General features: G+C 38.8%; 1 protein-coding gene across 1 annotated transcript in view; it reads right to left on the bottom strand.

Moving 5' to 3' along the window:
- Positions 1 to 22,449, bottom strand: part of TBC1D32 (TBC1 domain family member 32) — a 246,584-nt gene that overhangs the window by 214,306 nt on the left and 9,829 nt on the right. Inside the window, exons 3-8 of the mRNA XM_021710784.1 lie at positions 7,866 to 7,934; positions 4,822 to 4,947; positions 1,865 to 1,943; positions 1,625 to 1,728; positions 1,470 to 1,531; positions 477 to 621 (exon numbers count right to left, since the gene is read on the bottom strand). Of these exons, the coding sequence (XP_021566459.1) occupies positions 477 to 621; positions 1,470 to 1,531; positions 1,625 to 1,728; positions 1,865 to 1,943; positions 4,822 to 4,947; positions 7,866 to 7,934 (585 nt within the window). The remainder of the gene's footprint in view (positions 1 to 476; positions 622 to 1,469; positions 1,532 to 1,624; positions 1,729 to 1,864; positions 1,944 to 4,821; positions 4,948 to 7,865; positions 7,935 to 22,449) is intronic.

Genomic DNA, 22,449 nt, shown 5'->3' with positions numbered 1-22,449 from the left:
AAACACTGGAGACAAAATTGTGTTCTGGTGAACTGGGCATTTACCACACAGCTTAGATAGTAAAGGCACCACCAACTAGGAATGTTTTCAGAAATGTATCCAAAGCCAGACAAAAACAAGTACTGATCCTTATGTACCACCACATCTACTTAAAATCTTTAAAGCTTTAACACTTAAAAAGAAAATCAAGACTTTGAATGGCTCATTCCCTTAAACAGATTCAAATGAATTACTATCTAAAACCCTATTTTGGATCTGCTATTTAATAGGTAAACAATCTTGAGCAAGTTGACTTCTCCCTGCCTCAGTTCTGCATCTGAAAGATGGGACATTAATACCACCTACCTCATAAACTGAGTTAACACATGTAAAAGCGATTCAACTCTTAGCACACAGTAAACACTTCAACACTGCCTATTCTTTCAAATAATACAGCAATGCACTTAAAGATATAAAAACATTCTATTTTTCCTTACCATCCACTTTTTGAACCATACAGCCTTGGTATCAACTAATGCAAAAAAGTAGATTGGATCCAAAATCTTTTGTGAGACAAGATGGCTTTGATGATGCTTAACTGATAACAAGGACAAAGTACTTTCCACAATTTCTTCCATATATCTTAAAGTTTGGGGGAAAAAGATGATTTTTTTAAAACACAAATGCTATTATATATACAGTACTGGTGATATACTTTATAATTACAGAACAATAAAGTGGTATATTATCTTTAATCTTTTTATATTTCAGTAAATGGTAGAGGTGGGATTCACATTCAATTTTTCTGCTTTAAAAACTTACGTTCTTTCTATTTCAACACTAAATCTCCAAATATAAGTGTCTTTTTAGACTCCCAGATGTTCAAACAACCTTATTAAAAATTCTAGAACTAGCCAGGCTCGGTGGCTCAGCCTGTAATCCCGCGCCTTTGGGAGGCTGAGGTGAGTGGATTGCCTGAGCCCGCGGGTTCGAGACCCGCCTGGGCAGCGAGACCTCATCTCTACAATAAATCAAAAAATCAGCCGGGCATGGTAGCGCATGCCTGTAATTCCAGCTACTTGGAAGGCTGAGGCGGAAGGATCGCCGGAGCCCAGCAGGCGAGGTTGTGGTGGCCGGGAGCGGCCACTGCACTCCAGTCTGGGCGACAGAGTGAGACTCCAACTCAAAAAAAAAAAAAAAAAAATTCTAGAACTGAAAGGAAAACATTTAAAGAAGATTTAAGAAACTTGTCCAAAGTAACAAAGACCAGTAAGACCCTATATCTATAAATCCCTTTTTTATCTTGTAATAAATTGTGTAAAATGGTAGTTTTATAAGTACAAAAACATGACAAGCTTAAAAAAGAAAAACTTTATTAATCCCTTCCCAGTCACCTAAGCCAACTAAACCATCTCTATTCTTTCCCTCTGAAATGTACAGGGGGCAGTTACACTTCTATGTTTTACATTGGCATAAGTTAGGGAGCTTACTTCTCTGGATGACGAATCCAGAAAGATGGAGCCTCTTTCTGATATTCATTTAGAAGACGAACCTACAAAACCACATACAAAAGTTCTCAAAAATTATAATTCTTAGATATAAAACTACTTAAATAAAATAAAAGCATATTTTAGCAAATAGATACCTTTTTAAGTAACCGGATCACATGAGGATTAGTTATATCTACACCAGCTGAAAGAGTAGGAATATGATTTTCTCTAGAAAGAAAGTGTAACTCCAAATGTTTAGCTGGGAAAAAAAGCATAAATATAAAACTATTACGCCATTTATTTACAGTGCTTTCTGAAAAAAGGTATTTCTTACCCATTTTTCTTAAGTACATAAAAGAAAGAAAAAACGTTTTAACATGATTTAATACACATACCTAAGCTTGTATAAATCTCCTTGGTCATATGTAATGGTGAAAGCGTAAATGTCTGTGCATAGAATTTTAAAATCCGGTCCTGTGGAAACGAGATAGAAGATCTGCACCTAAGTCTGTTACATGAATGGAATACAGACAAAACATTTTTTCACATAGTAAACACTCAGAAAATAAAGAACAACATTCAGAAACTTGAGTAGGAATGCACTAAAAGGGCACATTCTTGTATTGGTCAGCAACACGTAAATTTGGCCAAAACTAACAGTGACTCTAATAACAGAGACATATTGTTGCAAAATCTGGGAAGAGTGGGTCCTAACATGAGGAGGAGGTTTGACAGATGAAGGGAAAATGTAAAGGTGCAATAACCATTATTAAGTTTTTTTTAAATATGCATTTTGAAATCTAAGATGTATCTTTTTTAATTGCTTACATGGGTTGTTTCAGTAATGAGACATTTAGGATTCTTTCTAATAATTTTGCCTATTCCCAAGAAAAATACTACATACTATATTTAAAAGTTTATACTGTTAATACTCAAAGTAGAAAGTATCACAAGGCAACTACATTCCATGAAGTAAAAGACTAGTTAGAATAGGGTCTGGCACAAGTAGGTACTTAAAAATAGTAGCTATTATCATTTTAATTAAACTAACTTCAATGACATGATGATATTAATCCTCATAGCTAAATAGAACTTTTAATTAAATAAAAACATAAGGTTGCCTTAAATTTTCTAATCTGGGGGAAAAAAATTAATAACCCTGCTCTTATCACTTAGGATAATCTGCTTGCACATAATAGTTCCCCAAGTGACTAAAGATATCTTCCAATAACCCAAAGAAATTCCTACTGAACACAGGATATTAAATACTTTGAGAAGTCTAGTTTCATAGTTGCAGCAATTGATAAGTATCTGTCACACTTTTCCCACTATAGGCTTCACTCAGTTACATGTAAGAGTCCTTTAGAAGATGAAGAAACAGAATCAAACTCAAAAAAAAAAAATGGATCAAGCATAAATTTAAAATGAAAAAACTCCTTGCTTTGTTTGCTACTTCAAAATGACTGATTATATTACCATTTTTTCCTCTATAACAACAGCTTTCAATTTTATTAACTTGAGCAATAAAGCAGACTCTTGCTGCATAATAATCTACAATGGCTAAATAAAGCAACTTATATGGTATGGTAGTGCATGCCATTAGGAATTTGATTATTTTATAAAGATATTACATAAGCTCTATAATTTTAAAAAAAAAAAACCTATTCAGCCACTATTCTTTCTTTTTTAAGGGGAAAAAATACAGAGAAATTTAACAATTGGATTTCTTGTTAGAGAGCATTGAAAAATTAAAGGTGACCCTGAAATATCTTTTTTCCCCTACAAGTTCTTAGATGACTGAGTTTCTATAGAAGTCTACAATACCCTCTGGTGTTAATAACATTGAACTGCATCCAAGCATTATGTAAACACCTCCTTCCCCTAATAAGAATAACAAATAATGGTTCCCAAACCACTCCTGTTTACTAGTATAATCAGACCTGCACTGATGATAGACTGTGATTTTAAACAGACAAATGTATTGAGACGTCTTATATTTTTCTGTAACTATTTACTGTCTGTGTTCTCTACTGAAATCTAAGTTCCATGAGGGCAAAGACTTTTCTGTCATGTTCATGATGTGTTTCCAGTGTCTAAACTACCATGATGCAACACATACAGTAAGTATTCAATACATATTTGTTGAACATATAACAAAATGTAACCCTTCTGATAATGCCTTAAATTCTATGCAAAATACTGTATCAATTTTAAAGCCAAAATGTTCTTCATGATATATCAATTAGGAACAAAATATCCAATCTGGAGGCTCAAACTTTACCTGTACAATGTCCACTTGTAAACCTAATCCTGAGTTGTAACCCATATCTTTAAAATAAAAAATATTTTTTAAAAATCCAATCTGTATTTAAAATGTGATGCTTGGGTACAGTCAGGTCTTCGTTTCATTCATATCACAGACACTATCTGTAGAATTATTGTACCTGTTAAAATAAGCTTATTTTTCATCATAAACTGCTCCTGGAGTCATATGCAATCCATTTTTACAAAAAATCATATCTGCACTGATTTCATAATTTTACAATTTTAGAAATATTCTGTATTAGTTTCATGAATTACCTCAAATTATTTTCTAACCTCTTAGCTTTACAGTTTTCTAGCTTTTTTCTTTACGTAGTTAAGCAGTTTCTAAATAAACACTTAAATGCATGAGAAAAATGTTTATGAACCCTTTAGAATAAATCTTAATTCATCATTTTAAGTTCAAATTTTCATATATCATAAATTATTTTTAAATAGTTTTCCTCTTAATTCAAAAACAGTAACATAGGCTGGGCGTCATATCTCATTCCTGTAAACCCAGCACTTTGGGAAGCTGAGGTGAGAGAATTGTCCGAGCCCAGGAGTTCGAGACCAGCCTGGGCAACATGAGGAGTCTTCGTCTCTATAATAAGTAAAAAAATTAGCCAGGTATGGTAGTGCATGCCTGTATTCCCAGCTACTTGGAAGGTTGAGGTGGAAGGATCGTCTCAGTAGGTCAAGGCTAAGATAGCCATGATTGTGCCTCTGCACTCCTGCCTGAGCAAAAGTGTGACTCTGACTCAAAAAAAAAAAAAAGTGACACAAATACTTAGATATCTCCTCACAAAATAAAATGAAATGCCCAATCTAACAGTCTATTATTTTGCAATGAAATATGATCTGACCATACTTTCAATGTAATCATAAAAGAGTTCATTCCTTTTAAAAAATGTTTTGACAATTCAAAACCTGAAACTGAAGCTCCATCAATAATTGAGCTGCCATTAAAGAAAATTATCATATTCTACTTATTTCTACAATTATGAGAAACAAGAAATTATCTGTGATATTTCTATCACCATCTCCTTACACTAAACACAGGATCAGGATCAGAGAGAGACACTGCCAGCTTTTCGCAGAGAGTGGTCCAGTTTTCACAGTTCAGGACATCAGATGGAGGAGCGGAACACAATGCTTGCAAGGCTTCGTATCTCACCTATAATTGTTTTACAGATTTTTATTAATACTCAGTCACTAGAATAATATAAATTTCTTCAAAACAATATTTAACAAACTATTGAACGGTATAGTCTAAATAACTGTGGTAAAGAGCTATTTGTCAGATATCTGTTTATAAAGCAACTCTTGAGAAATTTTGTTGTCTGTTTTTTTACTGACAGGGTCTTGCTCTGTTGCTCAATCATTGTACAGGGGCGCAAGCATAGCTCACTGCAGCCTCAAACTCTTGAGCTCAAGTGATCCTCCTACCTCAGCCTTCTGAGTAGCTAGGAACTACAAATGCATGCCACCATACCCAGCAATTTTTTTTTTTAAAGATGGGGTCCTGGTCTCAAGGGATCCTTCCATCTCAGCTTCCTAAAGTGTGGGATTATACGTGTGAGACATTGTGCCCTGCCAAGAAATCACTTTAAAAATATTTTCAAGTGTCCTTGTCCTACAGACTCTGCATTCTAGTAAGCCCCCATACTCAGTCCTATAGACTGAGGGCTTTAATTTCAAAACACTACCCAAATATAACCCTGCTGAAGTATTCCCATTCCAAGACGTAGGAACAGTTCTCACAAAACAATTAGCTTGAACTTGTTTTTTGACCTTCTAACTACTGGGGTAAAAAAGTCATTTGGCAGTGGGATGCAAAATTGAATTTCTGTATTTTTCACAGAAGGGTTACTTCCTAATCAGTCTTCTCAAAATGCCTTCAGGATTTACCTGCAATAGTATGACCCAAAGGAAATAGTAGAAAATAACTTTACTCCAAGGATTAATGAAGCGAAGCTTCTTCCCTACTCAATCTCCAACTAGTGAGTAATAACATGCTGATTCCAGCCTCATCCTCAAAATCTGGTCATTTCCCAAATGAAGCCTAATGATTATTAAAAAGGACAGGCATCTCAGACAGGAGCCAAGAGCTAAGAAGTCAGACACTGAATTAGGGTGCCAAATTCTAGATGAAGACAGCCTATACAGGTGTTTGAAAATGTCTATATATTCACACAAAAGAACTCCTAAATACAACTTTCTGATAGGAATTAAGGAAACCACGGAAACAGTTTTAAAAATTAGGAATTCACCGGACACGGTGGCTCACACCTATAATCCCAGCACTTTGGAAGTCAGAGGCCAGAGGATTGCCTGAGTGCAGGGGTTCAAGACCTCTGGACTCAGAGACCTTGGCGGGACCTCATCTCTACAATATATATTTTAAAAAAAATTAGCCAAGAGTGGTAGCACGCACCTGTGGTTCCAACTACTTAGAAAGCCGAGACAGAATGATCTCCTGAGCCCAGCAGGTCAAGGCTGTGGTGGCTGTGAGCATGCCAATGCACTCTAGCCTGGGCAACAGAGCGAAATTACAACTCAAAAAAAAAAAAAAATTAGGAATTCCTTTACAATGTTAAATAATTTTTCCTTTTCAGGAAACTTCCAGGACAAAATCTCATTAAGAATTTACTACTTGCAGAAGCAGAACAGAGGTTTCTAAACAAGTATAGTTATGATCCATTTAAATTGAAGACAACAGGATATTTACCATTAAAAAGTCAAATCTCCTTTCCAAGATATTTTCAAATATGTTATTTAATAAGAACCCAGAAAATAAATTAGAATGCAAAATGCAGAGAGAAAAAAAATTATTCTTCTCTATGACTTTTTAGAAAATTTCAGTGGGAATAATCGCAACTATTCATTTAACTGAAAATAAAAACTTTGAGAAAGGTAAGTTCAAAAATTGAGACCAATGACAAGATATACAAAAGTCTCATACAAAACAACTTCAAAAATTCTATCATTTTTTCTATTTCAGACTGACTTTCAAATGAACAGTGAATTCTATAATCTTTTAAAATATAAAGACACAGTTCAATATAATTGCTTCTTTAAAAATTCATTTTCTAATAAATAAAGCCGGGAACAGTGGCTCATACCTGTAATCCTAGCACTCTGGAAGGTTGAGGATAGAGGGTTGCATGGGCCCAGGAGTTAGACCACTAGGCAACACAGCAAGACCTCATCTCTACAAAATCAAAAAATCAGCCAAGCACGGTACACTCCTGTAGTCCAAGCCACGCGGAAGGCTGAGGTGGAAGGATCACCTGAGCCCAGATGTAGCGGCTACAGTGAGCCATGATGCCACTGCCCTCCAGCCTGGGTAACAGAGTGAGATTTCAATTTAATAATAATAATAATAATAAATAAGACAAAAATACTTTTTCTAATAAAGTGTCAAAGTTGCTCACATGGGGAACATTTGATAGATGTTGGTCAAAGGATATGAAACTTCAATTAGGAAAAATAAATTCAAGTGATCTACTATATTAGGTAACCGTTAATAACAAATAGATCATAACCTTGAAAAATACTAAGAAAGTAGATTTTAAGTTTTTTCACCACGAAAACTGATAATTATTTAAGGCAATGCATGTGTTAACCAGATAAATGTAGTCATTCCTCAATGTATACATACTTTAAAAATATGTTGTACATGATAAATACATACAATTTTGCCTATTTTTGGAAAATTGCTCACATTTTCTACAAGCAGACAAAAATTAAATTAAAATAATTTTCTTAAGAAGTCACTTACTAAAATAGTACATACAAAGCAACAGTGAAGGAACAGTTTTGAGGACCACTGCTCATAACTTTATCCCTTCAAAATTGAGGTTAGAAATAAAAATGTCCTCTTACAAACATGATAATTCTCTAAGGAAAGCCTCCCTCACTCTGTGACCTTTCATTTCAAGACCAACAAGTTCACCAGGGATACCAGTCCAGGACTGTCCACAATAACAAAGGCCTAGCCTCAAGAGAAACTGCCTGTTGCCACTGTTTGAAATCTAGCATATGATAATACATGATATCCAACCAAACTTGACAGCCATCCTTTAAGCTTACCTCTTTAGGTTGCCCAGGATCCAACTGGTCTAAAATCGATTGCAATTTTCCTTGACAAAATTTGTAACTCTGTAACACAATTGGCAGAACATTCATTTATTTAAAAGGCTTTTAGGAGTATTGCTATAACTTATTTTTAATGTAATTCCAAGCACAAAACGCATTCTGGACAAGAGAAGATGTTCTATTTTGACTTGGCAACAACCTGGGGTTTTCGTTTCCCAAGGCTTTAAAACGGGAACCGAATGTCCCAGCAGAAGAGTGTACTTTCATGTATATGAAAACTATCATTACTTGCTGAGCAACTAACTGCAGTACTTAGAACGTTATATAACTCCAAAGACATAAGCCGAAATGCTGTATACTCGGAAATATGATCTGAGTGAAGCAGAGAAAACAAACAGCACAAACAAATAAAAAGGCCACACAGAGGATCCTAGACATAGCTACAGTGCTGATGCTTGAGCTTCTGTTCCCTTTCTTCCCTCGAATTTTCCTTAGCCTTTCTCCATTGTTGTTTCATGGAAAAAAAAATTCCTGAACTAAAAAGTTCCAGCTAAAAAAAAGTTTATAGTAGACCACAAGCTATTTTGGAGAAACCACCAAAGGCAGTTTAAATATGCATAATATCTAAAGACTTATCGAAAGAGAACAAAAATCACAATAATCGTAGCTGTCGCTTATTGGGTATAGATCATGTAGCAAGCTCTATGCTATCTCAGCTCGCAATGACTGAAAAAAGAGAAATAAAAACCAAACGGGTTAAACATCTGCTCCAAATCACACAGCTCTCAGAATGTTCCCGTACGTACCAGAGACCTTCTCTCCTGAAGTGTTCTCATCCAGTTCTTTGACTTTTAAGTATATTATGATGACATAAATTTATATCAGTCACTTGACCTCCAGAGTAAGCCTCTCAACATTTCTTTTTTTTTGAGGAGGAGGAGCCTCGCTCTGTCGCCCAGGCTGGAGCACAGGGGCACACTCACGGCCACCACAGCCTCGACCTGCTAGACTCAGCAATCCGTCTGCCAGCCTTCCAAGTAGCTGGAACCACAGGCACGCACCACCACGTCCAGCTAAGTTTTAGATTTATTGTGAAGACGAGGTCTCACCAAGTTGCCCAGGCGGGTCTCCAACCCCTGGATTCAGGCAATCTTCTGGCCTCTGCCTCCCAAAGTGCTGGGATAACAGGCATGAGCCACCACACCCAGCCTCCTCTCAACATTTCCAACTAAATGTCTCATGGGCATCTCAAACTTTACAGGAAAAAAACAGAACTCTTGACTTTCTTTATTCCAAAGTAGCTCCTTGCTCAGACTTCCTGTCTTGGTATAGTAAATGGCACTACACGATCCATCCAGACTTTGACTGAAGTCAAAAGCAGGAGTCAGTCTTGACCCCTCACTTTCTCTCGTTCCCTACATTCCCTACATCCCTATAAGACAACCCCCAAGTTTCACGTGTCTTCCACCCAACTGCCCATCGCCACTTCTCGGCTGGAACCCCAGCCCCAGCACAGCCACCTCCAGTCCGGACCACCGCTCCTCTCGTCTCATCCTGCCCGCCATCCCTCCTCCCCCAACAGGCAACGCTCAGCAACGCTGGAAGCCAAATCCCTTGACTCGCTCACCTAAGCCCCTCAAAAAGACTTCCCATCTTCCTCAGTTTGTGTCTCTACCTCTCTCCAGCCTCCCCCACATCCGAGCTCTAGTCACACAGCCTTCTTTCCATCCCTAGAAGAGGCCATGCTCACTCCAGACTACGAACCTTTGCCCTTGCCTTTCCCCCAGCCTAGCAAATGCGTGCTCCAGCGTTTGGCATGGCTGCCCTCTGATCACCTGGAACTCGGGTCAGAAGCTGAAATTCACAGACACCAATACCAAAAGTACAAGTTATAAAAAGGAGAGGTTTATTAGCCAAGAGCCAGCCGGCGGCCGCTTGCCTGCTAGACATGCAAGCCCCACAGCAAGGGCCCCCATTGGCTGTCGGGGCTTGCTTCAATGGGGCAAAACCACATGGGGACTTTCTAAGTGGGCCAAACCGCAACATCCTGGAGGCCTAGGTACTTTTCCAGCAATGCTAGTGGGGTTCACAGAAGCCGAAAAAAAAGCTGGTAAACAGTTTAACCTAGCCAGCAGGTGCTGTTGCCAGTTTCCAGGAAGGGAACTTTTTAACTGTGCAAAGGCTGAGTTTATGTTTAGCCTAATTTTTGACACTGTAGATGTCTTTTTAAGCCCCCTTCCACAAAGCCTCCTCGTAAAGGCCTTCCCTGATCACCCCAGAGGAGTCTCTGCAAGCCTCACCAAGCTCTACATCGCTGTCCTGCTTTCTTTATGACATACACGACTGGCAGTAGAGAGTATGGAAGAAATGTGGGAGAAACTTGCAAAAGCATCACTTGACTGCTCACCCCTAGAGCTTGGTCTTTTTCTCTGTAGTGTCCCCAACACCTGCGACAGTGCCCGAAGGCAGGCACTCAGTAGAGATGTGTTCACTATAAGAATAACTAGCAAGTCAGTCTTTCCACCATGTTACACTGTCTTTTTCTAAGAAAACAATAGGGTACACACAGCTACTCCATAACAAATAAATCCAAAACAGCTTGATATTTCACACTGTTCAACATAAATTTTCTAAAAAATCTTTAAAAATGTCCCAAGTTTTACTCCTCTTTAAAATTGTATAGTTTCACTACTGAAAAGAGCATACAAGCTATATTTTTTAAAACTGAAAGTACTTCATGTTTAAGCAGAGCTCTAATTTTGAATTTTCTTTGTGTTGCAGTTAAAACACTCAAATTTATGAATGATAACTACAGAGTAAATGCAAATGCATATGGATGCAGCTGTCTTACTTAGTGGAAAAAAGTACAGAGATGTAGATCATTTATATAGATAGATATCTTACATAGAACACACATAAATACAAGTACCTTTATGCATATATTTGATATATACATGCATGCATATATGTATATATAAGCATATATGCATAATATATGCAGATATATAAAAGTATACATTTATAGTAAAGTATATACATAAACATATGTATATATACTCATATTTATGGATACACAAGCTCCTTTACTTTTTAAAATATTTTTCTTTAGCCTGGCCCTTCTGCCTCCCTTTTGCAAACCTGATTTCTTATCTTCCACCCCACGACTTTTGCCAGACTACTGCATCTAAATGTCTTGCCAACCAACTAATTAAAAAATAAGCATAATGTCAAGGATATGAGTTTTAATAAACAGACTAAGTTCCTAGCTCCCCCTTCTAACTAGCCCCCATGAGTTACATTTAATTTCACCCCCAATTTTCACATCTACATCCTAGCATCACTGTAAGAATTCAGGGGAACAATCAGTAAAGACCTTGGCTTTAGCATTATTGAAATTTAAAAACTTAAAATAAATCTCACGTTTCTCAGTAAATTTTCTATGAGAAAATGTAAAATAAAGAATTTTCTTTTTATTTTAAAGGTGTGAGGCACAATTCAGGGTTGGGTATACATTTGTATACCTAATCCTATGCAGGTACCCTTGTGGATGAGGTGTGCCCCCCCCCTTCCCTGGTAGTTTCCCACTACTGCCAATCCCTTTCTTGTAGTATAAAATAATAAATTTTCTACCTGTCAACTGCAAATTCAAGATAAAGCAATCCAAAAATAAAATTCACTGATGTCCACAGATTTCCATTCTAATCCAGCCTCTTTTCCCATACAGGTGCCATGTTCTACAACAGCCCTGACCAACGGCGAGTCAGCTATTGTCTGAACATTCTCAGTTACAGGGAGTTCACATTTGGTAAGACAACAGATATTATACTAAATAGTCGGCAAAAAAAGGGTTATCTTTACATCTTAACCAAATTCATTTTCTGAAACACTCAAGACAAGACTCCACTTTCCAGTCTCTTCATGCACAATAGCTCAGGCAAGTACTCCTTACTTTCTGAAAATGTCTACTTTTTATTTCACAAAAATTATCAAGGCCAGACAACGTGGTGATTCCTCAACTTCCTTCCTCTTCCCCTGAATATTATTCTGTGGTGAACTGTTGGTCACCAAATCCAAAGATCTTTTCTTAGTTCTCATCTTCTTTGACTTCCCTCTATCACTCAGTATAGCTAATTAACCATCCCTCCTGCTTTGAAGTTTACCTTTCCTCCTAAGCTCCTACTCTGTGCAGTATGCCCTGGTACCTGCTTTTTTTTTTTTTTTTTTTTTAATCTCTTGTCACGCTCTAAAAATGTGTTTCCTAAGGTTTCATCTATTTAAGTGATGCCAGTAAAATGCCTCTGTACAAATGACACACTGTCTTATTCCCAACACTAACCTTTCTACCAAGTGAATCCTGCATTTTCAACTACTTTTTATACCAGTGGCATTCCTTACTGACATTTCAAATTTGTCTAAGAAAATTGAACTCGCCACATTCTTCTCCACACCTAACCCTCCACTCAATCCCAGATATGGTCCATGACACCATCATTTCCAGGCCCCCTGGCTTGAAACCATAGCTAAACCTTTGACTATACCTCCATCTATATCAGCCCCCCCCAAAAAAATAATCGTTGGAAGTCAAATTTAATGATCCTACCACTGTAATAATTCTCACATCAGTCTCTTCCTATTTACTGCTACCAAGGCTTCTCAGCATGGATCATCTTTAATTCTTATTTCAACTACCATGTTATCCTTCTAACTTGTCTCCCGACATCTACTTTTTCCCCATCCAATGCCCTTCTGTACACAACTGTCAGGTTAGTCTCCCTGAGGCATACTTTTCTGTTCAAAAACATAAAGTAACTTCCCTTTACTGATAAGCACAATCCAATTTGGCTTTTCAATACATTACTTTATTCCTAATATGTCTCAAGTAGCTCCTATGTACCTGGCCCCGTGATGTAATAGCCAGGAGCAATAAATAATAATTAAAACTTAACTTTTGCCTTCACTCCATGATCTGACCCTGATCTGCCTCCATTCTACTCCCTACAAACTCTTTGCCCTAACTCTCACATATACACGCATAGGTTCCCGTATATGCTGTATTTTTTGTTGAGTCAGAGCTTCTGTCCCTCTCCTTGTCTGAAATGCTTTCTTCTGTAGCTCTTTGATAGTCTGAGTTATAAGGACTCCCCTCTGAAATTCCCATGAGATATCATTTCAATCTTGCAACTGTTATTTATGTGCCTATCCTATCTTTTTTATTATCTTAAGCTCCTTGAAGAAATAATGCATATCTGACAAATCATTGCACTTCTACAGTGCCTAAAACAAGAGATTACACGTGATAGATGCCCAGTACAGACCTCTCAGATGAGTGTACACCCAGAGTTGATGCCCCTCAATTCTACTGTATCTTTCTTCCCAGTTTATAACACATATTAGAAAAGCTCTTTAATAGTTATCTGGTTGAGATAGCCTCAATCTACTTATTCACCACTCTGTAAGATTCCTTTATCTTCTTAAACATAACACAAATTTCTCTTTAAAAATGTCATTTAAATAATGAGATAATTGTCATCACACTTGAAATCAGAATGAGTCTAATACCAGTCTTAAAGGTTACCTATGCTAAAGTCTCTTTTTATTTTATTATTATATATCAGTGGATGGATATAAATTGCTATAGCAACTAACTGCAATAATTTATTTCACTAGAGCATGTAGATAATTTGTCCACCTGAATATATGCGTTAGATTTTCAGTTGTTCCAAATATTTCTTGGGTCAAAAATTTCTGAGGATGGGAGCTTCATCTGCTACCTTGATTTGTAAAGTCCGACACGTAGATCTGCTGATGACAGCAGAAGTGACGATATGAATACAGGCATACATTTCCAACAGAAAAGTTTTTCGAAAACATACATTTGTTAAAGTCTAAACTAGGCAAATAAGTTCTGAGCAAACGATAAGGGTGAAAAGAGAAAGAAATAGAACAGGTTAAACAACAGTCTAAGATGTATTTGGTCCCCTTGTATGGTTATATGGGGCCAAATTAAAGGCCTCTGTGTGCCAAAATAAAATGTGGATATATTTCTATCAGAGGCAGCTTACCTAAGAACTGCAAGCAAAACACAGTCTGTTTTTTTAACACACATATCCTACTCAATCACTTCATTACAAAATGTACTGGAAAATAGTCACATTATTCAATTACCATATTTACTTTTGTAAAAAGTCAAATTCTCAAAATTAATTTACTCTAGAAATCTCTATTTAAAATTTTTGGTTTTTAAACTGTACAAACCATTGAACGTACAACCAATCAAAGAAAGAGAACTATCACTGTTGTTCCAACAATACTGCTATGAGAAATACAAAGAAGAAATATATGCAAATTGATCCGAATAATACTTCAAGTTATAACATGTAAAACCGCAGAATGACTTAATCCCTGCTCTTAGAAAAAGAAAAAAGGAAAGAAACCCCATCTAATTCTGATGACGACGATGACAGTAAGCTGTAAGGACCAAGCATCGTACAGAGTGTTTGACGTAAATTAAATTAAATTTGCAAAGCAATCGTATAAGGTCGGTCCTATTTTCACTAAACACAAAAGAAAACTGAAGCACAGAGAGGTTAAGAAACCAAAGTCCAAGCTCATTAATGGCAAAACAAGCAATTATTTCAGACTGGCTTGTCTCAAGATTTCCAACGAATTAGCTTCAGGTACAATGGGGTTTTCAAATAGCAATACGTCTAAAATTTTTAAAATTATGCATCCACCTGTCATGAAGCCTTAAATACAGAACAAAGTTACTATTTCAAAACAAGAATTTTAAATTTTAAATACAGAACAAAGTTTCTATTTCAAAACAAAAATGTAAGGCTGCTTTTTTTTTATTTATTTATTTATTTATTATTTATTTTTTAAGTTGGGGTTCTCACTCTGTTACCCAGGCTAAAGTGCTCACAGCCACCGCAGCCTCGACCTGCTGGGCTCCGGTGATCCTTCCACCTCAGCCTTCCAAGTAGATGAAACTATAGGAACATGCCACCATGCCCAACTAATTTTTTTCATTTGTGGTAGAGATGAGGTCTCACCAAGTTGCCCAGGCTGGTCTCAAGTCCCTGGGCTCAGGCAGTCCTCTTGCCTTGGCCTCCCAAAGTGCTGGGACTACAGGCTTGGGCAATCGTGCCGGCCTAAATGTGAGGTTTTAGAAACACTTTCAAATGCTAAGTTTTTCTTAATTGTCAATGTTTCAATTAAGCTTTCACCAAAAAAACGACCTTTTGCACTTTTATTTAAAAGTACTAAATTGAGAATAACAAAAGCCTATTAATATTTTAAAGTATGAAGAAACAAAGTAATAATAAAGAGGAATATTAGCATAGTTAATCAAGGTGAAATGGCCAATAAAATAACCAAGATAGTTAAAATAACTTGCCTGACATAAGTAACTATTTTTGTTAAAATCTTCCATTTTAGTTGTCTGCCTGAGCTAAGAATAATCTCCCACGTGTGCGTGTGATTGCTCTAACGTTTCCATGACCACAAACCCACAACTTTGCTCCCCTGAGCTGGTCAGGCTAACCAATCATGCTGACCAGTTGCAACACTCCCCCGCCACAGGTTCTGTGTAACTGTATCTTTGTAAATTGCAATAAAATGTTATGCCTGGTAAAACCTCATTGTTACATTCTCATATTTCATTCATATATTTTCTTAGTAACCTAACCAAGGTAACTCCATTGTGTAATGGTTCTTCCACCTTGTCTCTACGTAGCCTTAAAATAGATCTGGTTGGCAGAACTCCAGGGATTTTACCAGCTGCGCACAGGACACAAAATTAATCAAGACTCCCTAACAATTGAAAGTTCCCATATTGGTTACTAAGTTGCTAGTTTATGGTTGCTATGGTCGCCAAGTTGCTATGTAGCCAACTTGCAGATTTTGCCTATATAAGCTTCTTGGTGATGCCATTCAGTGTCAAGAGCTTCGTGGCAAGAACCTACTCTTGACCACGCACTAATAAAGGACTCTTAATATTAATTTGGACTTGGCATGCTGGCATGTCTCCTTCTCGCAATCCCATCATAACAAAGGAAACTAGTTTTCCAGTATCAAATTGTTTTCTTAAGAGATTACTATTAAAACAAACAAGCAAGCAAGCAAAAACAAACTCTCACTTGAGCCTACACATTCTTCCCCCAAACAATCCACCTGTCTCAGGCCTAACGCTAGGCAGTGCAGTATCAATACTACTGTGTTCATTTTTTAAAGTCTCAGCTACCTTTCACTCTCACTTCCACCTCTTCAAGATCTTCTGGCCCTATCTTTTTCTTTCTATACAACAAATAATAAGAATATCTTAAGTCTTATCAATTGAGAGTAACTAGAAGATTCTCAGAAGGAGCTTCTGAAGTATAAATTTGCAGTCGCTAATTCTATTGTTCTGACCGATGCTGCTGAAAAAGAGATGAGTGTTGCAATCCCTCAGTAGTGCAGAATGCTCAAAAGCAGAATTCCTCACCAAAAAGAGCATTGTAGAGCTCTGAAGATTTGAGTAGAGGCCAGAAAATGGGTTGAACCAACTCAAAAAAAAAAAAGAAAGAAAAAGTTCTTACTGGAAGACAGTAAAGCCTAGCAGCAAGATAGAACCCAGGTTGCCTCCAGGAAGGGCCAGTCCCCTTCCTTGCCTTTTCTGGCTTCTACAGCCTGCCTTCCTTCCTTGGCTTATGCCCACTTCCAGGTTCAACGCCAGGAACCGCATCACTCCCACCTCTAGGTCAGCCTGCACCGCACCTTCTCTGACTCAGACCTTCCTGAGTCTCTCTGATACAGACGCTAGTGATTCCACTGGGTCATGTGGATAATGCAGGACAGTCTTCCCAGCCTCAAGATCCTTCACTTAATCACATCAGCAGACCCTTTTTGCTATGTAATGTAACATGTTCAGAGGTCCTGGGGATTAGGACGGGGACATCTTCGAGAGGGCCACTGTTCTGCCTACCACGGATACCAAAGTGGGTTTCAAGGAGAAGTTGCCTGGAAAACAAAGAAACAGTAAATGCCTCAAACAAGTTCGAGTCAGGCAGAGTAGGTGACTGCTATCCTAAACTCACCTTCTCCATAAATTACACACCCTGGGGTGAGGTTCCCTTGGAATGTAATACAATAGCTTGCACACTGTGAAACAGCATAATGCCTGTGCTAAACTACACTGAATAATGTGGGAAAGGGGTAAGACAGAACCACTGCTAGAGGAAAGGAGAGGAATGCTGAAAGCAGAATACATGCTGAAGGTAACCCTCTAATTTCCTGTAGTAGAAAACGGCCCAGAGAAGCTCAGGTGGACACCAACAGGCCCACAGCTGAGAAACGTTCTGTTTAAGTGTATCTCTGAATGGTATCCATTTCAGCACACCCTTTCAGAGATATAAAAAAAAAAAAAACAAAAAACCTGTACAGAGCAGTGACTCTGTGCCAGGCACTATTCTAAGCACCCGGCACACATTAACTCAGTGCATCCTCTCAACAACCCTGTGAAACAAGTGGCATCACCATCCCCAATTTACAAGTGAGAAACACTGCAGCACAAAGAATTTAAGACATTTGTTTAAGGCCACATAGCTTGTAAATGGTGGAACCACAACTTAAGTCCAAGCAGTTTGGAAAAAAAAATAAAAAGAACTGACTTTAGAGGGAGACAGGCCAGGCTTAAATTCAAGGTCCACCTCTAATTAGCACATTTGGACAAATTAACGAACTGTTATTGTAAGTCTTTCTGTAAGGTGGACAAGTAACACCTATAGTGAATCCAAAGCTAAACACAAGGACCAGTATATGGCAAGAATCTCAATAACAGATAGCCAGTAATTTTACTTCTATCATTCCAGCATTCATTTGAAAGTGATTTCCAGGTTAAACCACAATAGCAAATCCTTTCATTGCTCTGCTCACAGCTATTATAATACGTCTATGGACTCCTTCACATTTCAGTATCCTTAAATTTACACTAATAGTCTCTTGGTTTTTAATAACAGGTCAAAAGATCCTACATTCAGGTTGTAATTTTTAAAAATAATAACGAATCAAAGACTACTTATTCACAAAATACAAACATTTTACTAGTATGAAGAGAGCAGAATACCTATTAAGACGGCCAACATGAAGCAGCTAGAGTGAGTTTCTCCCATGGAGCAAATCAAGACAGTTTCCTGAGCACCAGAGAGAAACAGGACCAGCAGCATACCTCCCAACTCTTCAAATAAGTGACAATAACTCTACAGCACAAAGACAATAAAACTCCACCAACTGGGCTGGAACTAGTTAGGATCTCACCTGGATCACAGAGCACGAGCGGTCTCTGCATGCAGTGGGGAAGGTGAGTGAGGGGAACCCAGGAGTCCCACGCTCCTGCAGCTGACCTGTAGGATCCTTGGGCCTTGTGGGACTCCAGTCCCTCACGGGAAACTGCCTGAGCACAGGCATGCTCTGCCAAAACCCACCTGGAGTGGTGCAGGAAAAAAGAAAGTCCAGAGCAGCGCCAGCTGCCATACCCCAGAGACACAAGCCTTTCGGGCGCTGCTTTCTAGCTGGCGTGGCAGGGGACAGGCGTCAAGGACAAACTCCACCGCGGCAGACGACTCCTGGTCTGCCTGGGGCAGACTGCCACGAGAGCACCTGAGGCCAGTTGCACCCGGAAGGCAAACTGCCCAGACGAAGGCGGAGAGCTGGGTGGGACTTGTGGCCCTGGCAACCTCGCACTCCCCTCGGAAATGATTCGGTGCCTGCCCTGCACAATGGCATTACCCAGTCACGGGGGACGCCCTCCGAATCCCCAGGGGTGGTCAGGAGTCTGCACAGGTGAGATGCTTGAGACCTTTCCCCCTCAATCCCCTGAAAGACTCAGATAGAGAAATGGGGTAATTTCCAGCACTTGGGCTGGCTGGGCACTTCCTTGGATCCACACCTATCGAGGAGCAGGCCCATAACCACCATCACAATTGGTTCTCTCCCACAGTGCCACGTTCGGGCTGGAGGTCGACAGCACAAACCACCACATCTGACACAACACTTCAGCTCCAGGGAAGGCCTGATCCCAGACCCCAGGTAGCACCACTTTCCAAGGCACTGTGGACACTCGGGATGCCGTTAAGTCAGTACAGATACCCAGCACAGGACTGCCACAGCTAGCACCGAAACTCACCACACCAAGGCTGCATATAACCAAGAGAACACTACAGTGCCTGTCAGTCCCCTGCCAGCCTAAAATAAAACAGTCCACCCAAATGAGAAAAAAACAGAAAAGTAATTCTGAAAATATGAAAAAACAGAGTTCTCCAACATCCAGAAAAGACCAAATTAACTCTTCAGAAATGGACCCTAACAAAGAAATCTTTGCAATTCCTGATACAGAATTCAAAGGTTGACTATAAAATCAATCAATGAATTTCAGGAGGGAATGGAAAACCAACATAACGCAACAGAAAAAAATGAAGAGACGGAACTGGCGGGAGTGTGAGAGTCACTACATGGCTGAGCGTCCATAAGGACGAATCTGCGTGCACGGGTGTGTGCAAGTAAGAGAGCAGATGGCTAACTGAGGGGAGACACAGGATCAAGCACCCAGGGCTCCCCGGCAGACGTGGCTGCAGCTCACCACTGCTCTGAAATCAGGCCCCCAGGGCACAAGATCATTCGCCATTCTCAGGGCCTCTCTCATCTCTCAGGAAAAGGCAGCAGAGATCAGCCGCCCCTGAGTATACCCGGCCCCTGGCCCATACCATCACCACCTATGGCAGCAGGTCAGACACTGGCAGCAGGGACCGCGGAAGAAGCACAGAGAGGGTATCTGGAGCTGACCTCCCATCCCCTGGAGAAGAAGATGCCGACTACTGCCATTTTCTCTGCCTCGGACTGGGCGGAGACCCGCCTTAGCCCACCCACTCTGAGCAGCCTCTATCCTGAGAAAGAGGGGCAATCTCTGCATGGCTCTGGGATTGACCAGCGTTGGCCCAGAGAGGATACCTCAAGAGCATGAGAGAAAGACAGATGCCCCACCTCCATGCTGGATCAAACACAGACAGGAGTGATCCAAGTGGGAGACCTAGCAGCAGCAGTACCAGCAGCAGCAGCAGTTGAGCTGGGGTGAGTCCTAATCTGATTCACGCCCCTTCCCCAGCAGTCCATGGGGCGTCTGCTACACACTGAGAAGAGCCCAGCTGGCCAGCTCAGAGAGCAGAGGGGAGAGTCTGAAGGCACTTGAGACATGCCAAAAGAAAAAAAAAAAAAAGAAAGGAATTGGAAGTTCCAGAAACGGCCACAAGGAGGAGCTCATTTTTTGGATCCGTTCTTTCCATATAGCTTTCTGTGTCTTCCGACTGTTCTGCCCCTTTTTGTCCTTTTTTTGTTTTTTGATTATTTTTTTGTAAGGGTATTTTTTAGAGTGACTGTACTTCATTTTGAGGGGATTTGGGGGGTTTTTGTTGGTTTTTGTTTGTTACCCATTAGTTTGCTTGTCTGATTGCTTTTCTTCTTCTTTCTTTTCATCTTCCTTTCTTCACCCTTCTTTCTTTCTCTGCTCTTTTCCTTTCTCTCATCTCATTTTGGTTTTAGGGGTATACATACACTCCCACCATATGGACATAATGTAAGGTGGTGGGTTTTATCCCAGGCATACAAGGATGGTTCAACATACACAAGTCAATAAATATAACCCACTACATAAACAGAAATCGAAAATCATATACTCATTTCAACAGATGCAGAAAAAGCATTTGATAAAATCCAGCATCCTTCATGATTAAAAAACCCTCAGCAAAATAAACATAGAGGGAATATTCCTCAAAATAATTAAAGCCATGTATGACAAGTCCACAGCCAATGTCATCCTGAACAAAGAAAAGCTGAACATACTCCCCTTCAGAAATGGAACAAGGCAAGAATGCCCACTTTCACCACTCCTATTCAACACAGTACCAGAAGTCCTAACCAGAGCAATCAGACAAGAAACATAAAGAGTATCCAAATTGGAAAAGAAGAAGTCCAGCATCTCTGTATGCTAACAATATGATCTTATACCTAGAGTATCCAAAAGATTCCTAAATTTGATAAATGAATGTAGTAATAATCAGCAAACACAAATCAGTAGCACTGCTATACACCAATAGCGACCCAACTGAGAATCAAATCAAGAACTCAATTCCATTTACAATAGCAGCCAAAAAGCTAAAATACCTACAGATATATTTAACCAAAGAGGTGAAAGATCTCTACAAATAAAACTACAAAATTCTGAATAAAGACACTGTAGAGGACACAAACAAATAGAGAAACACCTCAGGCTCACAGACTGGAAGAATCAACATTGTAAAAATGACCATATAATCCAAAGTTATCTACAGATTCAACATAATCCTTACCAAACTACCAATGTCATTTTTCACAGAATTAGAAAAAAAAACCTAAAATTCATATGCAACCCAAAAAGAGCCAGGATAGTCAAAGCAATCCTAAGTAAAAAGAACAAAGCCAGAGGCATCACATTACCTGAACTTCAAATTATACAAGGCTGTTGTAACCAAAACAGCATGGTACTGGTACAAGAGCAGACGCATGGACCAGTGGAACCATAAAGAGATTCCAGAAATAAACCCAAATACCTACAACCAACCAATCTTTGACAAAGCAGACAAAAACATAATACTCAACAAATAGTGCTGGGGAAAATTGGATAACTACATGTAGAAAAATAAAACTTGATCCCTATCTCTCCCCATATTAAAAAAATTAATTCAACATGAATTAAAGACTTATGTGTCACAGCTGATGCTATAAAAAAATCCTAGAAGAAAACCTAGGAAAAACTCTCCTGGACATTTACTGAATAGGTTCTCCTCAGCCTAGTAGTTGGTGGTGGAGGCTTTGTTGAAGATGAGTTGTTTGAAAAATTGAGGTTTGCGTCTGGAATCTCTATTCTGTTCTATCGGTCTATGTACCTGTTCTTATACCAATACCAGGCTGTTTTGATTATTGCAGCTTTATAGTAAAGTTTAAAGTCTGGAAATGTGATACCTCTTTTTTTTTTCTTTTTGCTGAGGATTCTTTTGGCTATTCATGATTATTTATGTTTCCATATGAATTCCTGTACTGTCGTTTCCAGGTCTGAGAAGAATGCTGCTGATAATTTAATGGGTATTACATTAAATCCGTAGACTGCCTTGGGTAGGATGGACATCTTAACAATGTCCAAACCATGAGCATGGGATATTTTTCCATTTGCTTGTGTCATCTTAGATTTCTTTGATTAGTGTTTTGTAGTTTTCATTGTAAAGGTCTTTCACGTTTCTGGTTAGGAAGATGCCAAGGTATTTCATGTTTTTGTGGCTACTATGAATGGAATTGTGCTTTTTATTTGGGTTTCTGTTTGTTTACTGTTGGTTTATAAAAATGCCACTGTCTTTTGCACATTTATTTTATACTCTGAGACTTTGCCCAAGTCCTTTATTAGTGCAAGGAGGTTGCTGACAGATTCTCTTGGGGTTTTTTTTGTTTGTTTGTTTGTTTTTTTTGTTTTTGTTTTTGAGTTGGAGTCTCATTCTGTCACCCAGACTGGAGTGCAGTG

The sequence above is a fragment of the Carlito syrichta genome, unplaced genomic scaffold (genome assembly GCF_000164805.1).
Source record: "Carlito syrichta isolate Samal-C Ts95f unplaced genomic scaffold, Tarsius_syrichta-2.0.1 Scaffold301536, whole genome shotgun sequence".
Taxonomy (NCBI): domain Eukaryota; kingdom Metazoa; phylum Chordata; class Mammalia; order Primates; family Tarsiidae; genus Carlito; species Carlito syrichta.
The sequence above is the reverse complement of the archived record's forward strand: the minus strand, read 5'-3'. Positions and strand labels throughout refer to the sequence as shown.